Source organism: Hyla sarda, chromosome 7 (genome assembly GCF_029499605.1).
Source record: "Hyla sarda isolate aHylSar1 chromosome 7, aHylSar1.hap1, whole genome shotgun sequence".
NCBI classification, from domain to species: domain Eukaryota; kingdom Metazoa; phylum Chordata; class Amphibia; order Anura; family Hylidae; genus Hyla; species Hyla sarda.
In genome coordinates this window covers 193,333,725-193,350,996 of record NC_079195.1, presented here as the reverse complement: position 1 = coordinate 193,350,996, position 17,272 = coordinate 193,333,725, and the positions used below count along the sequence as shown (strand labels likewise).

Below are 17,272 nucleotides of genomic sequence, written 5' to 3'. Positions count from 1 at the left end.
CACACAGCAGGATGATTGACAACCCAGAAGCCTGCACAGAGCTCTGCTTGTTCTGCCCAGAATTCATGTATTCTGTCCCAGCTGAGACAAACAGGCAATAGCTGCAGGGACAAGACAGCATTTTTGCACCCAAAATTATACATATTTTTTAATCAGCTTATATTACAAATATACACATAATGTTATTATCTCCATTATAAAAATAAAAACAAGTTTTGGGAATGACTGGTACACTTTAATAATAATTTCTTCTATTTTAGTCCTCCTAGGGGACCTGTACAATCAATTACAATGCAGTGTATTGTGCTGTGACCTTCATTAGCTTGTACTAATGAGTAGTAAGATGGCAGGACTTATGCCTTTCCTGTGGTTTTGATAAGGTCTTATTCTATATATCTCTATAGTACTTTTCATGGTTATACAAGTGACTGAAAGGATATTTTCACATTATGTTAGCAGTGCCTGTTTACCATATGCACCTGAAAAGCTCCCGGAGTATACATTAAAAGCATCCATAGACTCCCAGAATGTGATTTTGTCCTCTTTTTGGATGACATATGTCAGGGACCTCAGGGTTTACATTTATTTGATTTTAGTGCATTCCTTTGTGCTATTCCATAAAAGAGTCATCCGGAAAAAGCATAGATTGAGTGGTATACATTTTTTTGTTTGTCTATGGGGATGGATGCCGCTGGCACCCATTGTAGGAATCCATTAAACATATGTATCAGGAGCTTTTTCCGGTAAATATGTTTAATAGGAAACTTTTAACATAAAGTCAAAGTAGCCTTATATGAATACCACAATTGTCGCCTATCTAAGGGATGTACAATACAGTGACCAGAGTGTGCACTTACTCTCTTGTACCTGCCCCATTGTTTGCAGTCATATAAGAAAGGATAAATATAAAATTGTAACTACTATTGGCAAATATTTTATTATGAAAAAGCTACAACTTAAATGTCGGTATCCTGTCCCTTCTGTATACTTCAATCATTTGTCTTATACAGATATGCTGGGAGAAGATAAATGCAAGTCTAGGTGGGAAAGGACAACCACTGTTTATAATGTCTTCTAGGAAGCTAGACAAATGTTCTCAGGCATGTCATCAGTGACATTCACGTGTTTTTCTATATATGTTGGTCCATTTTATCCCTATAGGAGGCACATTTAACTCCAACCATTTGAGAAGCGATACATTTTCACCTGCTGGTATTTCCTACTCTACTCATTTAATGGGTCAAGTTATTGGCTTATTAGTGGCAGCCCCCTATTGTTATCTGGCGCAACAAAAGTGAATGACGGAAATGAGTTCAGAGATAAGAAATGCATATCAATACCAATGCATGTGTCTAGTCCTCTTCAACACAGCTGAAAACAGTTCTTCAATGCGGCTCTATGGAAGAGCACCAACCAGATAAAACACTTCTTTGTGACAGTAACAGGCAATAGAATGAGAGCAACATGACTCTCAGACATGACGGGACACTTCATTAGCACATCAGAAAGAACTCATTCACGCATTTATGGAGTAAATAACAGTATACAGTGGTCCCTCAACATACGATGGTAATCCGTTCCAAATGGACCATCGTTTGTTGAAACCATTGAATGTTGAGGGATCCGTGCAATGTAAAGTATAGGACAGTGGTCTACAACCTGCAGACCTCCAGATGTTGCAAAACTACAACACCCAGCATGCCCGGACAGCCAACGGCTGTCCGGGCATGCTGGGAGTTGTAGTTTTGCAACATCTGGAGTTCCGCAGGTTGAAGACCACTGGTATTAAAGGTTGTACTCACCTGTCCCCGCCGCTCCGGACCTTCACCGCTCGTCACCGCTGCCCTGGATGTCGCCCTCTATCGCTGTCGCCGCATCCCTGGGGTGTCCCCGACGCTCAGGCAAGTCCTCTGCTTCCCCGGCATCCTCGCTCTCCGTCGCCGCCATCAAGTCGTTACGCACGCCGCTCCTACTGGATGATGGGACGGCGTGCGCAGTGACGAGATGACGACGATGGAGAGCGCCGACGATGCAGGGATCCCGAAGAGGACGCGCCGGAGCCCCGAGGACAGGTAAGTGATCGTCAGCGGACCACACGGGGCACCGTAAACGGCTACCCGGTGGCAGCTGAAGCAGTCTGCGCCGCCGGATAGCCATTTATGCGATGGCCCCGACATACAAAAGCATTGAATGTTGATGCTGGCTTCAACATGTGATGGCCTCTGAGAAGCTATCGTATCTTGAAATGATCATATGTCGGGGCCATTGTAGGTCGGGGGAACACTGTACATTATAACCTGTAAGTAATGTTTGATTGGGTTCAAGCCAGGGCTCAGAGTGGGTCACTCAGGCTCCTGTGTGGTCTTAGTTTTGTGCTTAGGGTCACTGTCTTGTTGGAAGATTAACCTTCAGCCCAGTCTGAGGTCCTTTGCTCCATTCAGTTTGACCCTTAACCCTGACCAGTCTCCTATCCCAAAAGCTAAAAAAAAAAAACACACATACAGACTGATGCTGCCACCACCATGTTTCTCTGTAGGGATGGCATTGGGTATGTGATGAGAATTGCCTGGTTTCCTCCAAAAAGTTACATTGTGGTTTCATCAGACCAGATAATCTTATGTCTCAGTCTGAAAGACCTTAAGGTGCTTTTTTGTAAACTTAAATGGGCACTGTCAGATGCAAAAATGTTTTATAAGTTGTACATCTTGAAAAAACAAACAAACAAACATTAACCTTTCTAATATACTTCATAAGAAAATGTTATTTCCTTTTTATAGAAATCATGGCTTTGTCCAAGGTGAAGCCCAGGCATAGCACTCCTCTGTGCTCCCTTCTGTCTGATAGCACTACTCTGTGCTCTCTCCTGTCTGATAGGACTCCTTTGTGCTCTCTCCTGTCTGATAGTACTACTCTGTGCTCTCTCCTGTCTGATAGGACTCCTTTGTGCTCTCTCTTGTCTGATAGTACTACTCTGTGCTCTCTCCTGTCTGATAGCACTACTCTGTGCTCTCTCCTGTCTGATAGGACTTCTTTGTGCTCTATCCTGTCTGATAGTACTACTCTGTGCTCTCTCCTGTCTGATAGCACTCCTCTGTGCTCTCTCCTGTCTGATAGGACTCCTTTGTGCTCTATCCTGTCTGATAGTACTACTTTGTGCTCTCTCCTGTCTGATAGTACTACTTTGTGCTCTCTCCTGTCTGATAGTACTCCTCTGTGCTCTCTCCTGACTGATATGACTCCTCTGTGCTCTCTCCTGTCTGATAATACTCCTCTGTGCTCTCTCCTCAATGATAGGACTCCTCTGTGCTCTCTCCTGTCTGATAGTACTCCTCTGTGCTCTCTCCTGTCTGATAGTACTTCTCTGTACTCTCTCCTGACTGAAAATATTCCCTTGTGCTCTCTCCTGTCTGATAGTACTACTCTGTGCTCTCTCCTTTCTGATAGGACTCCTCTGTCCTCTCTCCTGTCTGATAGTACTTCTCTGTGCTCTCTCTGGTCTGATAGTACTCCTCTGTGCTCTCTACTGTCTGATAGTACTCATCTGTACTCTCTCCTGTCTGATAGCACTCCTCTGTGCTCTTTCCTGTCTGATAGTACTCCTCTGTGCTCTCTCCTGTCTGATAGTACTCCTCTGTGCTCTCTCCTGTCTGATAGCACTCCTCTGTGTTTTCTCCTGTCTGATAGCACTCCTCTGTGTTCTCTCCTGTATGACAGTACTCCTCTGTGCTCTTTCCTGTCTGATAGTACTCCTCTGTGCTCTCTCCTGTCTGATAGGACTCCTCTGTGCTCTCTCCTGTCTGATAGGACTCCTCTGTGCTCTCTACTGACTGATAATATTCCTCTGTGCTCTCTCCTGTCTGATAGCACTACTCTGTGCTCTCTCTGGTCTGATAGTACTCCTCTGTGCTCTCTACTGTCTGATAGTACTCCTCTGTGCCCCTCCTGTCTGATAGTACTCCTCTGTGCTCTCTCCTATCTGATAGCACTCATCAGTGCTCTCTCCTGTCTGATAGCACTCCTCTGTGCTCTCTCCTGTCTGATAGTACTCATCTGTGATCTCTCCTGTCTGATATTAATCCTCTGTGCTCTCTCCTGTCTGATATTAATCCTCTGTGCTCTCTCCTATCTGATAGCACTCATCTGTGCTCTCCCCTGACTGCTGATATTCCTCTGTTCTCTCTCCTGTCTGATAGTACTACTCTGTGCTCTCTCCTTTCTGATAGTACTCCTCTGTACTCTCTCCTGACTGATGATATTCCTCTGTTCTCTCTCCTGTCTGATAGTACTACTCTGTGCTCTCTCCTTTCTGATAGGACTCCTCTGTGTTCTCTCCTGTTTGATAGGACTCCTCTGTGCTCTCTCCTGTCTGATAGGACTCCTCTGTGCTCTCTCCTGTCTGATAGTACTCCTCTGTACTCTCTCCTGACTGATAATATTCCTCTGTGCTCTCTCCTGTCTGATAGGACTCCTCTGTGCTCTCTCCTTTCTGATAGTACTCCTCTGTACTCTCTCCTGACTGATGATATTCCTCTGTTCTCTCTCCTGTCTGATAGTACTACTCTGTGCTCTCTCCTTTCTGATAGGACTCCTCTGTGTTCTCTCCTGTTTGATAGGACTCCTCTGTGCTCTCTCCTGTCTGATAGGACTCCTCTGTGCTCTCTCCTGTCTGATAGTACTCCTCTGTACTCTCTCCTGACTGATAATATTCCTCTGTGCTCTCTCCTGTCTGATAGGACTCCTCTGTGCTCTCTCCTTTCTGATAGGACTCCTCTGTGCTCTCTCCTGTCTGATAGTACTTCTCTGTGCTCTCTCCAGTCTGATAGTACTCCTCTGTGCTCTCTACTGTCTGATAGTACTCCTCTGTGCTCTCTCCTGTCTGATAGCACTCCTCTGTGCTCTCTCCTGTCTGATAGCAATCCTCTGTGCTCTCTCCTGTCTGATAGTACTCCTCTGTGCTCTCTCCTGTCTGATAGCACTCCTCTGTGTTCTGTGTTCTCTCCTGTCTGATAGCACTCCTCTGTGCTCTCTCCTGTCTGATTGTACTCCTCTGTGCTCTCTCCTGTCTGATAGGACTCCTCTGTACTCTCTCCTGTCTGATAGGACTCCTCTGTGCTCTCTACGGAATGATAATATTCCTCTGTGCTCTCCCCTGTCTGATAGTACTACTCTGTGCTCTCTCCTGTCTGATAGTACTTCTCTGTGCTCTCTCCGGTCTGATAGTACTCCTCTGTGCTCTCTACTGTCTGATAGAACTCCTCTGTGCCCCCTCCTGTCTGATAGTACTCCTCTGTGCTCTCTCCTATCTGATAGCACTCATCTGTGCTCTCTCCTGTCTGATAGCACTCCTCTGTGCTCTCTCCTGTCTGATAGCACTCCTCTGTGCTCTCTCCTGTCTGATAGCACTCCTCTGTGCTCTCTCCTGTCTGATATTAATCATCGGTGCTCTCTCCTATCTGATAGCACTCATCTGTGCTCTCTCCTGTCTAATTGTACACTTCTGTGCTCTCTCCTGTCTGATGGTACTCCTCTGTGCTCTCTCCTGGCTGATAGGACTTCTCTGTGCTCTCTCCTATCTGATAACACTCATCTGTGCTCTCTCCTGTCTAATTGTACACTTCTGTGCTCTCTCCTGTCTGATGGTAATCCTCTGTGCTCTCTCCTGGCTGATAGGACTCCTCTGTGCTCTCTACCTTCTGATAGTACTCCTCTGTGCTCTCTCCTGTCTGATAGCACTCCTCTGTGCTCTCTCCTGCCTGATAGGACTCCTCTGTGCTCTATCCTGTCTGATAACACTCCTCTGTGCTCTCTCCTGTCTGATATGACTTCTCTGTGCTCTCTCCTGACTGATAGGACTCCTCTGTACTCTCTCCTGTCTGATAGTACTCCTCTGTGCTCTCTCCTGACTGATAGGACTCCTCTGTGCTCTCTACCTTCTGATAGTACTCCTCTGTGCTCTCTCCTGTCTGATAGCACTCCTCCGTGCTCTCTCCTGCCTGATAGGACTCCTCTGTGCTCTATCCTGTCTGATAACACTCCTCTGTGCTCTCTCCTGTCTGATATGACTTCTCTGTGCTCTCTCCTGACTGATAGGACTCCTCTGTACTCTCTCCTGTCTGATAGTACTCCTCTGTGCTCTCTCCTGACTGATAGGACTCCTCTGTGCTCTCTCCTGTCTGATAGTACTCCTCTGTGCTCTCTCCTGTCTGATAGTACTCCTCTGTGCTCTCTCCTGTCTGATAGCACTCCTCTGTGTTCTGTGTTCTCTCCTGTCTGATAGCACTCCTCTGTGCTCTCTCCTGTCTGATTGTACTCCTCTGTGCTCTCTCCTGTCTGATAGGACTCCTCTGTACTCTCTCCTGTCTGATAGGACTCCTCTGTGCTCTCTACGGAATGATAATATTCCTCTGTGCTCTCCCCTGTCTGATAGTACTACTCTGTGCTCTCTCCTGTCTGATAGCACTCCTCTGTGCTCTCTCCAGTCTGATAGGACTTCTCTGTGCTCTCTCCTGTCTGATAGGACTCCTCTGTGCTCTCTCCTGTCTAACAATACTCCTCTGTGCTCTCTCCTGACTGATAAGACTCCTCTGTGCTCTCTCCTGTCTGATAGTACTCCTCTGTGCTCTCTCCTGTCTGATAGCACTCCTCTGTGTTCTCTCCTGTATGACAGTACTCCTCTGTGCTCTTTCCTGTCTGATAGTACTCCTCTGTGCTCTCTCCTGTCTGATAGGACTCCTCTGTGCTCTCTCCTGTCTGATAGGACTCCTCTGTGCTCTCTACTGACTGATAATATTCCTCTGTGCTCTCTCCTGTCTGATAGCACTACTCTGTGCTCTCTCTGGTCTGATAGTACTCCTCTGTGCTCTCTACTGTCTGATAGTACTCCTCTGTGCCCCTCCTGTCTGATAGTACTCCTCTGTGCTCTCTCCTGTCTGATAGCACTCATCAGTGCTCTCTCCTGTCTGATAGCACTCCTCTGTGCTCTCTACTGTCTGACAGTACTCCTCTGTGCTCTCTCCTGTCTGATATTAATCCTCTGTGCTCTCTCCTATCTGATAGCACTCATCTGTGCTCTCCCCTGACTGCTGATATTCCTCTGTTCTCTCTCCTGTCTGATAGTACTACTCTGTGCTCTCTCCTTTCTGATAGTACTCCTCTGTACTCTCTCCTGACTGATGATATTCCTCTGTTCTCTCTCCTGTCTGATAGTACTACTCTGTGCTCTCTCCTTTCTGATAGGACTCCTCTGTGTTCTCTCCTGTTTGATAGGACTCCTCTGTGCTCTCTCCTGTCTGATAGGACTCCTCTGTGCTCTCTCCTGTCTGATAGTACTCCTCTGTACTCTCTCCTGACTGATAATATTCCTCTGTGCTCTCTCCTGTCTGATAGTACTCCTCTGTGCTCTCTCCTTTCTGATAGGACTCCTCTGTGCTCTCTCCTGTCTGATAGTACTTCTCTGTGCTCTCTCCAGTCTGATAGTACTCCTCTGTGCTCTCTACTGTCTGATAGTACTCCTCTGTGCTCTCTCCTGTCTGATAGCACTCCTCTGTGGTCTCTCCTGTCTGATAGCACTCCTCTGTGCTCTCTCCTGTCTGATAGTACTCCTCTGTGCTCTCTCCTGTCTGATAGCACTCCTCTGTGTTCTGTGTTCTCTCCTGTCTGATAGCACTCCTCTGTGCTCTCTCTTGTCTGATAGTACTCCTCTGTGCTCTCTCCTGTCTGATAGGACTCCTCTGTACTCTCTCCTGTCTGATAGGACTCCTCTGTGCTCTCTACGGAATGATAATATTCCTCTGTGCTCTCCCCTGTCTGATAGTACTACTCTGTGCTCTCTCCTGTCTGATAGTACTTCTCTGTGCTCTCTCCGGTCTGATAGTACTCCTCTGTGCTCTCTACTGTCTGATAGAACTCCTCTGTGCCCCCTCCTGTCTGATAGTACTCCTCTGTGCTCTCTCCTATCTGATAGCACTCATCTGTGCTCTCTCCTGTCTGATAGCACTCCTCTGTGCTCTCTCCTGTCTGATAGCACTCCTCTGTGCTCTCTCCTGTCTGATAGCACTCCTCTGTGCTCTCTCCTGTCTGATATTAATCCTCGGTGCTCTCTCCTATCTGATAGCACTCATCTGTGCTCTCTCCTGTCTAATTGTACACGTCTGTGCTCTCTCCTGTCTGATGGTACTCCTCTGTGCTCTCTCCTGGCTGATAGGACTTCTATGTGCTCTCTCCTATCTGATAACACTCATCTGTGCTCTCTCCTGTCTAATTGTACACTTCTGTGCTCTCTCCTGTCTGATGGTAATCCTCTGTGCTCTCTCCTGGCTGATAGGACTTCTCTGTGCTCTCTCCTGACTGATAGGACTCGTCTGTGCTCTCTCCTGTCTGATAGTACTCCTCTGTGCTCTCTCCTGACTGATAGGACTCCTTTGTGCTCTCTACCTTCTGATAGTACTCCTCTGTGCTCTCTCCTGTCTGATAGCACTCCTCTGTGCTCTCTCCTGCCTGATAGGACTCCTCTGTGCTCTATCCTGTCTGATAACACTCCTCTGTGCTCTCTCCTGTCTGATATGACTTCTATGTGCTCTCTCCTGACTGATAGGACTCCTCTGTACTCTCTCCTGTCTGATAGTACTCCTCTGTGCTCTCTCCTGACTGATAGGACTCCTCTGTGCTCTCTCCTGTCTGATAGTACTCCTCTGTGCTCTCTCCTGTCTGATAGTACTCCTCTGTGCTCTCTCCTGTCTGATAGCACTCCTCTGTGCTCTCTCCAGTCTGACAGGACTTCTCTGTGCTCTCTCCTGTCTGATAGGACTCCTCTGTGCTCTCTCCTGTCTAACAATACTCCTCTGTGCTCTCTCCTGACTGATAAGACTCCTCTGTGCTCTCTCCTGTCTGATAGTACTCCTCTGTACTCCCTCCTGACTGATAATATTCCTCTGTGCTCTCTCCTGCCTGATAGTACTACTCTCTGTTCTCTCCTGTCTGATAGCACTCCTCTGTGTTCTCTCCTGTATGGCAGTACTCCTCTGTGCTCTCTCCTGTCTGATAGTACTCCTCTGTGCTCTCACCTGTCTGATAGGACTACTCTGTGCTCTCTCCTGTCTGATAGTACTCCTCTGTGCTCTCTACTGACTGATAATATTCCTCTATGCTCTCTCCTGTCTGATAGTACTACTCTGTGCTCTCTCCTGTCTGATAGTACTTCTCTGTGCTCTCTCCGGTCTGATAGTACTCCTCTGTGCTCTCTACTGTCTGATAGTACTCCTCTGTGCCCCCTCCTGTCTGATAGTACTCCTCTGTGCTCTCTCCTATCTGATAGCACTCATCTGTGCTCTCTCCTGTCTGATAGCACTCCTCTGTGCTCTCTCCTGTCTGATAGTACTACTCTGTGCTCTCTCCTGTCTGATATTAATCCTCGGTGCTCTCTCCTATCTGATAGCACTCATCTGTGCTCTCTCCTGTCTGATAGTACTACTCTGTGCTCTCTCCTGTCTGATAGTACTTCTCTGTGCTCTTTCCGGTCTGATAGTACTCCTCTGTGCTCTCTACTGTCTGATAGTACTCCTCTGTGCCCCCTCCTGTCTGATAGTACTCCTCTGTGCTCTCTCCTATCTGATAGCACTCATCTGTGCTCTCTCCTGTCTGATAGCACTCCTCTGTGCTCTCTCCTGTCTGATAGTACTACTCTGTGCTCTCTCCTGTCTGATAGTACTCCTCTGTGCTCTCTCCTGTCTGATAGTCCTCCTCTGTAGTCCCTCCTGACTGATAATATTCCTCTGTGCTCTCTCCTGCCTGATAGTACTACTCTGTGTTCTCTCCTGTCTGATAGCACTCCTCTGTGTTCTCTCCTGTATGACAGTACTACTCTGTGCTCTCTCCTGTCTGATAGTACTCCTCTATGCTCTCACCTGTCTGATAGGACTCCTCTGTGCTCTCTCCTGTCTGATAGTACTCCTCTGTGCTCTCTACTGACTGATAATATTCCTCTGTGCTCTCTCCTGTCTGATAGTACTACTCTGTGCTCTCTCCTGTCTGATAGTACTTCTCTGTGCTCTCTCCGGTCTGATAGTACTCCTCTGTGCTCTCTACTGTCTGATAGTACTCCTCTGTGCCCCTCCTGTCTGATAGTACTCCTCTGTGCTCTCTCCTATCTGATAGCACTCATCTGTGCTCTCTCCTGTCTGATAGCACTCCTCTGTGCTCTCTCCTGTCTGATAGTACTCCTCTGTGCCCTCTCCTGTCTGATAGTACTCCTCTGTGCTCTCTCCTATCTGATAGCACTCATCTGTGCTCTCTCCTTTCTGATAGGACTCCTCTGTGCTCCCTCTTGTGTAATGGTACTCCTCTGTGCTCTTTCCTGTCTGATAGTACTCCTCTGTGCTCTCTCCTGTCTAACAGCACTCCTCCCTGCTTTCTCCTGCCCTATCAGACAAGAGATAGCTCAGAGGAGTGCTAGCCTACCCTCACTTACTGGGCTGTGTCCATGCCTGTGCTTCAGCTTGGACAAAACCATGACTTTATAAGCCATGATTTCTATAAAAAAAAAAAAAAAAAAAAAAAAAAAGAAAGGAACATTTTCTTATGAAGTATATTAGAGAGGTTAATGTTTTGTCAAGATGTACAACATATACAGAGGTCCCTCAATACAATATGAATTGGTTCCAGGACGATCATTGTATGTTGAAACCATTGTATGTTGAGACCATAACTCTATGGAAGCTTGGTAATTGGTTCTGAAGCCCACAAAATGTCATCCAAAAATAGGAAAAAGTATTAAACAAAAATAAGTAGATAACTAATACAGATAAAGCAAGTCCTAACATATAAAAGTAAGATGGAGCTGCTGGACGCTGTAAATCACTGTCTATGTAGAGGACAGGAGCTTCTTCAGGGTCCTGTACAGTACACGCAATGTCCTAAAAAAGTAAAATGGAGCCACTCTTACCTGGTGTTCAAAGGAGCAGCTAACCGTGGCACAGGTAAAGAGTAGTACAGAACATGTAGTACCACCCTGTACTGTAGCGCTACCAGACAGCCAGTCAGTGCATGCACTTCAGTAATACAGGGGTTTTACCAGTGAAATGCCCATTCTAATTGGTTAGTTCTTCCAGCCATTGACACATTTCACAGATATGGACTGTCTTTCAAGTTACAATGGACCAGAAAAGACCATTTTATGTTGAGGCCATTGTAAGTTCAGGGATCACTGTGAAAAGTTTTTGAATGTGACAGTGCCCATTTAAGGTTTCTTCCATGTATCTTTTACTGAGGACAGGCTTCTTTCTGTTGACTTGACTATAAAACCCAGATTGGTGGAGTGCTGCAGTGATGGTTGACCTTCTGAAAGTTTCTCCTCTCTACAGAAAGGATCTTTGGAGCTCAGCCAGAATGACCATTGGGTTCTTGATCACCTCTTTTAGCAAGGCCCCTCTCCCCTGATCACTTAGGGGAAGATTCATCAAGACCTGTGCAGAGAAAAAATTGACCAGTTGCATATAGCAACCAATCAGATTGCTGATTTAGAATTCATAGAAGCGATCTGATTAGTTGCTATGGGCAACCTCTGCACAGGTTTAAATAAATTTCCCCCTTAGTGTGGTGGGGCGGTCAGCTCCAGAAAGGGTCTTAGCTGTTGCAAGCTTCTTCCACTGGTAACTTTCAGTGCAGCAGAATTATTTTTGTACCCTTCTTCAGAATTGCTCTCAGGGTAGTCCTTCCCCGCCCCTCAATATGTATTGACACCTGTGAGACCTTGAGACCCTCCCTTTACACCCCTGACAACATGTAAGAGGGCTGTGTTTTACCACATGTGACTCCAATTAAGGTGTAGAAACATCTCAGAAATGACCAAAAGAAATGGAAGCCTCCATAGCTAAAATGTCAGTTGTCATAGCACAGGCTTTCCTTTTTAATACATTTGTAAACATTTCTAAAATTCTGTTTTCACATATGGGGTATTACCAGCAGAATGATTTTTTTTTAAAATTATTTTAGCACAAGGCCGCAACATTAAAAAAATGTGAAAAAAGTAAATCATGCATTGTAAATATACAATATGCCTTCTGTCATTATGCCATATGTAAGTTCCATCTAATATTGGAAAAGCTGGATGACAACTGATGTGGGCAACACTACCGTTCTCATTTAGGATGTCATCTAAATTTCCTATATTACTTAATGGTAAATCTATTTAGTACTGTAGTGCAGTGATATAGTAGAGTAATATAAACTAATCAATGCTGAGTTATGAACCCATGTAATGGTGTCCATATGGGCTAACAACAACTATGAAATGGTTGAATAGAATTTGGAGCAACTTAGGTGGTGGAAATGCTACAGATTTCAACCTTTTGGCATCTGCAATGACTAACCAAAAGCAAATTGTGCAGATCTGTTGCTGTGGATTTTGTTAATGATGAACTTCACTAAGGCCGCCAGTACAATTAAAACTGCACCAGAGAAGGATATGCCAAATAAATGAATATATCTTAATACATCTGTGTATCTTTAACTGCATTTTAAACCGAGAACTGTCTCAACTATGTAGATTTTAGCTATATTTATGTCATTTTGTAGATTTTAGCTATATTTATGTCAATTTGTAGCAAAATGATGATGCCCACATCTTCTCCAGTCCCCATCCCCATGTATTTTAAAGAGATATGGATTCAAAAATTATCAACTTTTGCACTGTTGGCATACATGGTTTAATAGATTCCAACCAATGCGTTTGAAAACCACAGTCATTGATATTGAGGTGGATCTGCAGCATTACCAGAGGACAATCTGCAACAATATGTTTTATGGCAAACTTATTACAGATTTTGACTTTCTGTTTGAAGTCAAAGGGGAAAATTTGTTACAAATTCAAAGTGTTTCTACAAGATAACTTGACATGCTGCAAAGGTCCTTTTTCAAGGTGGAGAAAGCTAAGAAGGTACTTTTACTGTGTAAGGACGATATTGGAACAATATTATTGTGAAGAGGTAATGAGGAAGAACTATTACTGTGTGGGGAACAAAGAAGGGCCTCTTACTCTGCTGGCCATTAACTGGGCACTATTACTATATGGGGAATTAATATGACCTGGGGACAAATTTGCTTGGCACTTTTATTTTTAAATATAGTACAGTATTTGAGGGCTTTTCACTACATAGTAGGTAATAACAGCAGTTACAGAAGTTAAGGAATAGGTGGGAAAGGTGCTGAAAAATCAAGGAAACTGCTGAAACAAGTCATGGTCAGAAGATGTTGTCATCAAAGTCTAAATCAAATACAGGAGAAAGGGAAAAGTCATCTATCACTATATGGATATTGTATGGTCGATATAGAGTGTTATTTAGTAACAGTATGGTAGTAATATGTGGTCATGATGAGGTGGCATTTGCACTTGCATAGTTGTATTCTATGATAACTGTATAGCTGAGTTGCTAAAAGGGAATCTGTCAACTCCATACCAGGTATGGAGCTGCATATCCCAGCAGATAGGTGCTAGTGGGATAAAACTGATCACACCTTCAGTTTTATTGATAGCTGTTTTTAAAGTTATAAAAGTGTCTTTTTTTGTTACCAGCTGATAATTAAAACTCTTGGTGCTGAGCTGCAGCAGCGCATCCCCCTCCTGCCCTGCTTTGACTGATGGACATACAGGGCTGAAAACCAAGCTGTCACATCTGGTGGGGATTAGTGGAGACTAGTGTTTACCCCAACCACTGTCCCCACATACTTGGATGATTAGCCCTAAACGGTGGCCCCCAACTGGTCAATAGTCTCTACACTGGATGAAGTGTTTTGGGAGTCAGCAAGGTCACATCATCAAGGTCAACAACACATGGGCAGAGACAGTACAAAATCAGAAAACTAGGAACAATCTAAAAGTCAGAAACCAAGCAGGCAAAATCCCAAAAGAGGCAGAGTCAGGACAAGCAAGGGTCAAACCTAGTGGGTGACAAATTAAAAAGTCAGCAAACATAAGGTTGGACAGGCCACAATCAAGGCATTAATGCAAGCTCTGAAAATGACTGAACTGGCACCCATGCCTCCCTATCAGCTGGGTCGGCTGCATCACTAGGGACCAGCAGGCCTGCAATGCGATAAGGACAAACGGAGGATGCTGCTGGGCGCACCAAAGGGAGACCGGAGGTCAGGATCAGCTACATATGTAACACAAGCCCTATACAATGTAGCAGGACAGTGCGTGAGGCAGAGGGAGGAGGCACTGCTGCAGCTAAGAACCAACAGGTGGACTCATCAGGCTACAAGGCATCATGATGTGGTGAATAGTGAGGCCCCAGTGAGTGGGCCAGCGGGGGATAGGGTAGATTTTAAATAAAATACCTCAACACCAGACAACCCCTTTCAACTGATAATATAGAGACCATAACATGAATACCTTTTTCTTGTGGCTCATTATAGATGTTGTAGCCAAAGGATAATTCAGGGATAGGTCCTGGTTGCTGTACAACCCATTCATAATTATTTTCACCCTGTGGCTCCACAGGTGGAAGATTTGTGTACTGAGGTGCCCAGCTACTGTCACGGACAAGCTCAGCTTCTGTATTCTGTATCTCAGCTCCGGTGTCATGCTCTTGAATTACTTGATGAACTTCATTTACAGGGTGAACTTCTGAGGAGAGAGAAAGAGAAAAGCACTGAATTAAGGGGACTATGTTCAATGACTTCATTAGACCGGTGAAAGAATCTGTAAAGGCTGCTGTACAAAGACTGCCTGGTTAGTTAAAAAAAATAAAGATTTCTTTCAATTATTTATGTAGCTTTAATGTTGCAAAGCATCCCTGACAGTCCCCATTTCTGTTGCCATTAATGTACATGGTGATCATTTCCCTTCCCACCCATGACAACAGGGACCATCCCATAGAAAAATACATTTTCTTATATACTTTTTAACATTGAAACTGCAACACCAAGAAGCAACAGTTGTGGAATTATAGAAATCCCAAGCAGGCTGTTTTAATCAGTTTTGAGTAATAGCACCATACACAGATATACACCTACTTGCACGCCTTTTCATGCTATCAATGAGGTTATTCATGGTTGTCTGAGGAATGTTTTACCACACTCAATGCACTTGGATATGCGAATCATCAAGATCCGCTGCTGGCAGTTCCCTTAAAGGGGTACTCCGCCCCTAGACATCTTATTCCCTATCCAAAGGATAGGGGATAAGATGTCAGATCGCCCGGCCCGCTGTCATGAGGGGCGGAGCTATGACGTCACGCTGCTCCATCCCCTGTATCGCCCGTCATTACGCACAGAGCGAACTCGCTCTGTGTAGTAATGATAGCGCGGTGCCGCAGCGGCGATCCCGGGGGTCCCCAGCAGCAGGACCCCGGCGATCTGACATCTTATCCCCTATCCTTTGGATAGGGGATCAGATGTCTAGGGGCGGAGTACCCCTTTAACAATTGCCGACTTATGACATCTCAGATGTGCTGGATGGAACACAAGTCCGATAATGCTGCTGGCCATGGTAGCAAATTTAGGCCACGCAGGCTGCTTACAGTTACACAAGCAACATACAGCCAGGCATTGTCAAGTTGAAAAATGGCTTCTGGAGCAATTTGTAGAAATGCCCATACCACTGGTTCTATGACAAATCAATTTAACGCTAAGCTAATAGTGTACTGAATGAAGACTAGGGGGGTCTGGCTACAATACATTATACAACCCACACCATAATCTTGAGAACAGGACCAATGTGATGTTTCCATGTGTATGCCCCTTCTTAACATTGCACATCTCCAGACCAATCTCTGGCTATCATTGCTTCCGAGACAAAATGTGAAGAGGATAGACCTCCACTGCCATCTTGCTTTGCACAATGATAGCCTTGGAGAGCGGTGGCATGAAGTCAATGGAACACCTGTAGCAGCCCATAGCCCAAAAAGCCTACATAGCCCAATGCTGTGCACGTGCTTCTGATGGTTTGTGTAGACACTGTTAAACACCCTAGACTTGGTATGTAATGTCTAATTTCATTGGCAGTACAGAATAGGTCACTAAACACCAATCTTCCATCTGTGCAGAGGTTCTCCTCTTGCTGTCTTCCAGTTCGTTGTTGATCTCCCAACCATTGAAACATGCAACGTTGAACAGTGCTGCTAACTCGTCCAATGCACATTGCGATCTACTGATGTGATAAACCAAGATCTCTTAACTCAAGGATTCTGGAACTCCTAGATTGTGACAAGTTGTGATAACCGGCAAGTCAACGAACAGAGGACATTGCACAACCATACTGTACTGACTTGATTCAATTTCTAAAGTTTCATGTGACTGATAAAATTTGCTTTTGATTCGGTTCTTATACTATTAAACCCACATGTCACAGATTTGCGCTTGGTGCTTGAAAATTTTATAATTTGCAGATCTTATCGACACCTATTGCTTTTTTGATTCTTGGTGCTGCAATTTAAAATTGAGAAAAGTGTATCATGCAAACTTTAGGACAGAAAAGAATGTGTAAGAATGTCTTGCTGCTGCAGCATTCCTCTTCATGACAGTTCATTTAGATTATTACTGATGTGTCTGTAGGGGGTAGCACTGCTTTATTTAATCCCTGCACTGTACAATATGACATCTATATAATATTACTTTATTTTAATATACTTAGCGAGCCTGTGTTACTTACTGTTAGGCTCCGTACTGTTTCCTTGTTCTTCGGAAGTTGCGGGGGTAATTCTACCTGATGTGTTGCTGCCCTAATAAAAAATTTAAAATGTAACTCATGTACCTGCAATTTAACTGAAGTATTATCATCCAGTTTATCGTTCTAAATGATACAAAAAAAAACAAAAGAGACAATTTATATCAGGCTACTACATTGGAGAAAAATTAACTGACCCTTTGCAAATCAGTAGTTAGGACACATACAAATATAATACAGAGAAGATAAATACTATGGATCAGAGGTAGTTATTTCTCATTTTCAGTATCTTGTCCAGCTCTGTGCTGCACCTCTGTTTTGAAGTTGCCGGAGCTTGATGTTGGTAGGATTACCAGGAACTTAGATCCCATAATTCCTCTTAACTCTCGCTATATGCTGTGCTAACCAAGTAGGTGGGGCTAAGTGTAAAGGGGTGGGGTTTACCACACCCTTCATTTACTATTAAGTATGCCTGGTGTATGGGCAGCCACAGATGCGTGGCTCTCAATAAATTAGAAGCAGAGTGATCCCTCACATGGTGTAGGCTACAGATGTTAATTCCTTACTGTAACTGCACACAAAAGTCAGGAGAGGAAAAACATTAAGAACACA

General features: G+C 44.8%; 1 protein-coding gene and 1 long non-coding RNA gene across 10 annotated transcripts in view; one reads left to right on the top strand and one right to left on the bottom strand.

The window, feature by feature from the left end:
- Window positions 1-16,240, top strand: part of LOC130282960 (uncharacterized) — a 126,080-nt gene extending 109,840 nt beyond the window's left edge. Inside the window, exons 3-4 of the long non-coding RNA XR_008846566.1 lie at window positions 14,612-14,725; window positions 16,041-16,240. This is a non-coding gene — a long non-coding RNA (uncharacterized LOC130282960). The remainder of the gene's footprint in view (window positions 1-14,611; window positions 14,726-16,040) is intronic.
- Window positions 1-17,272, bottom strand: part of SEC16B (SEC16 homolog B, endoplasmic reticulum export factor) — a 293,732-nt gene that overhangs the window by 86,732 nt on the left and 189,728 nt on the right. For all 9 annotated transcript variants that reach the window (XR_008846564.1, XR_008846565.1, XM_056531981.1 and 6 more), the window contains 2 exons: window positions 16,646-16,715; window positions 14,387-14,620 (listed from right to left, as the gene is read on the bottom strand). Coding sequence is in view for 7 of the 9 variants with exons in the window: in XM_056531981.1 (XP_056387956.1) it covers window positions 14,387-14,620; window positions 16,646-16,715 (304 nt within the window). In the remaining 2 variants the exon portion in view is untranslated. The remainder of the gene's footprint in view (window positions 1-14,386; window positions 14,621-16,645; window positions 16,716-17,272) is intronic.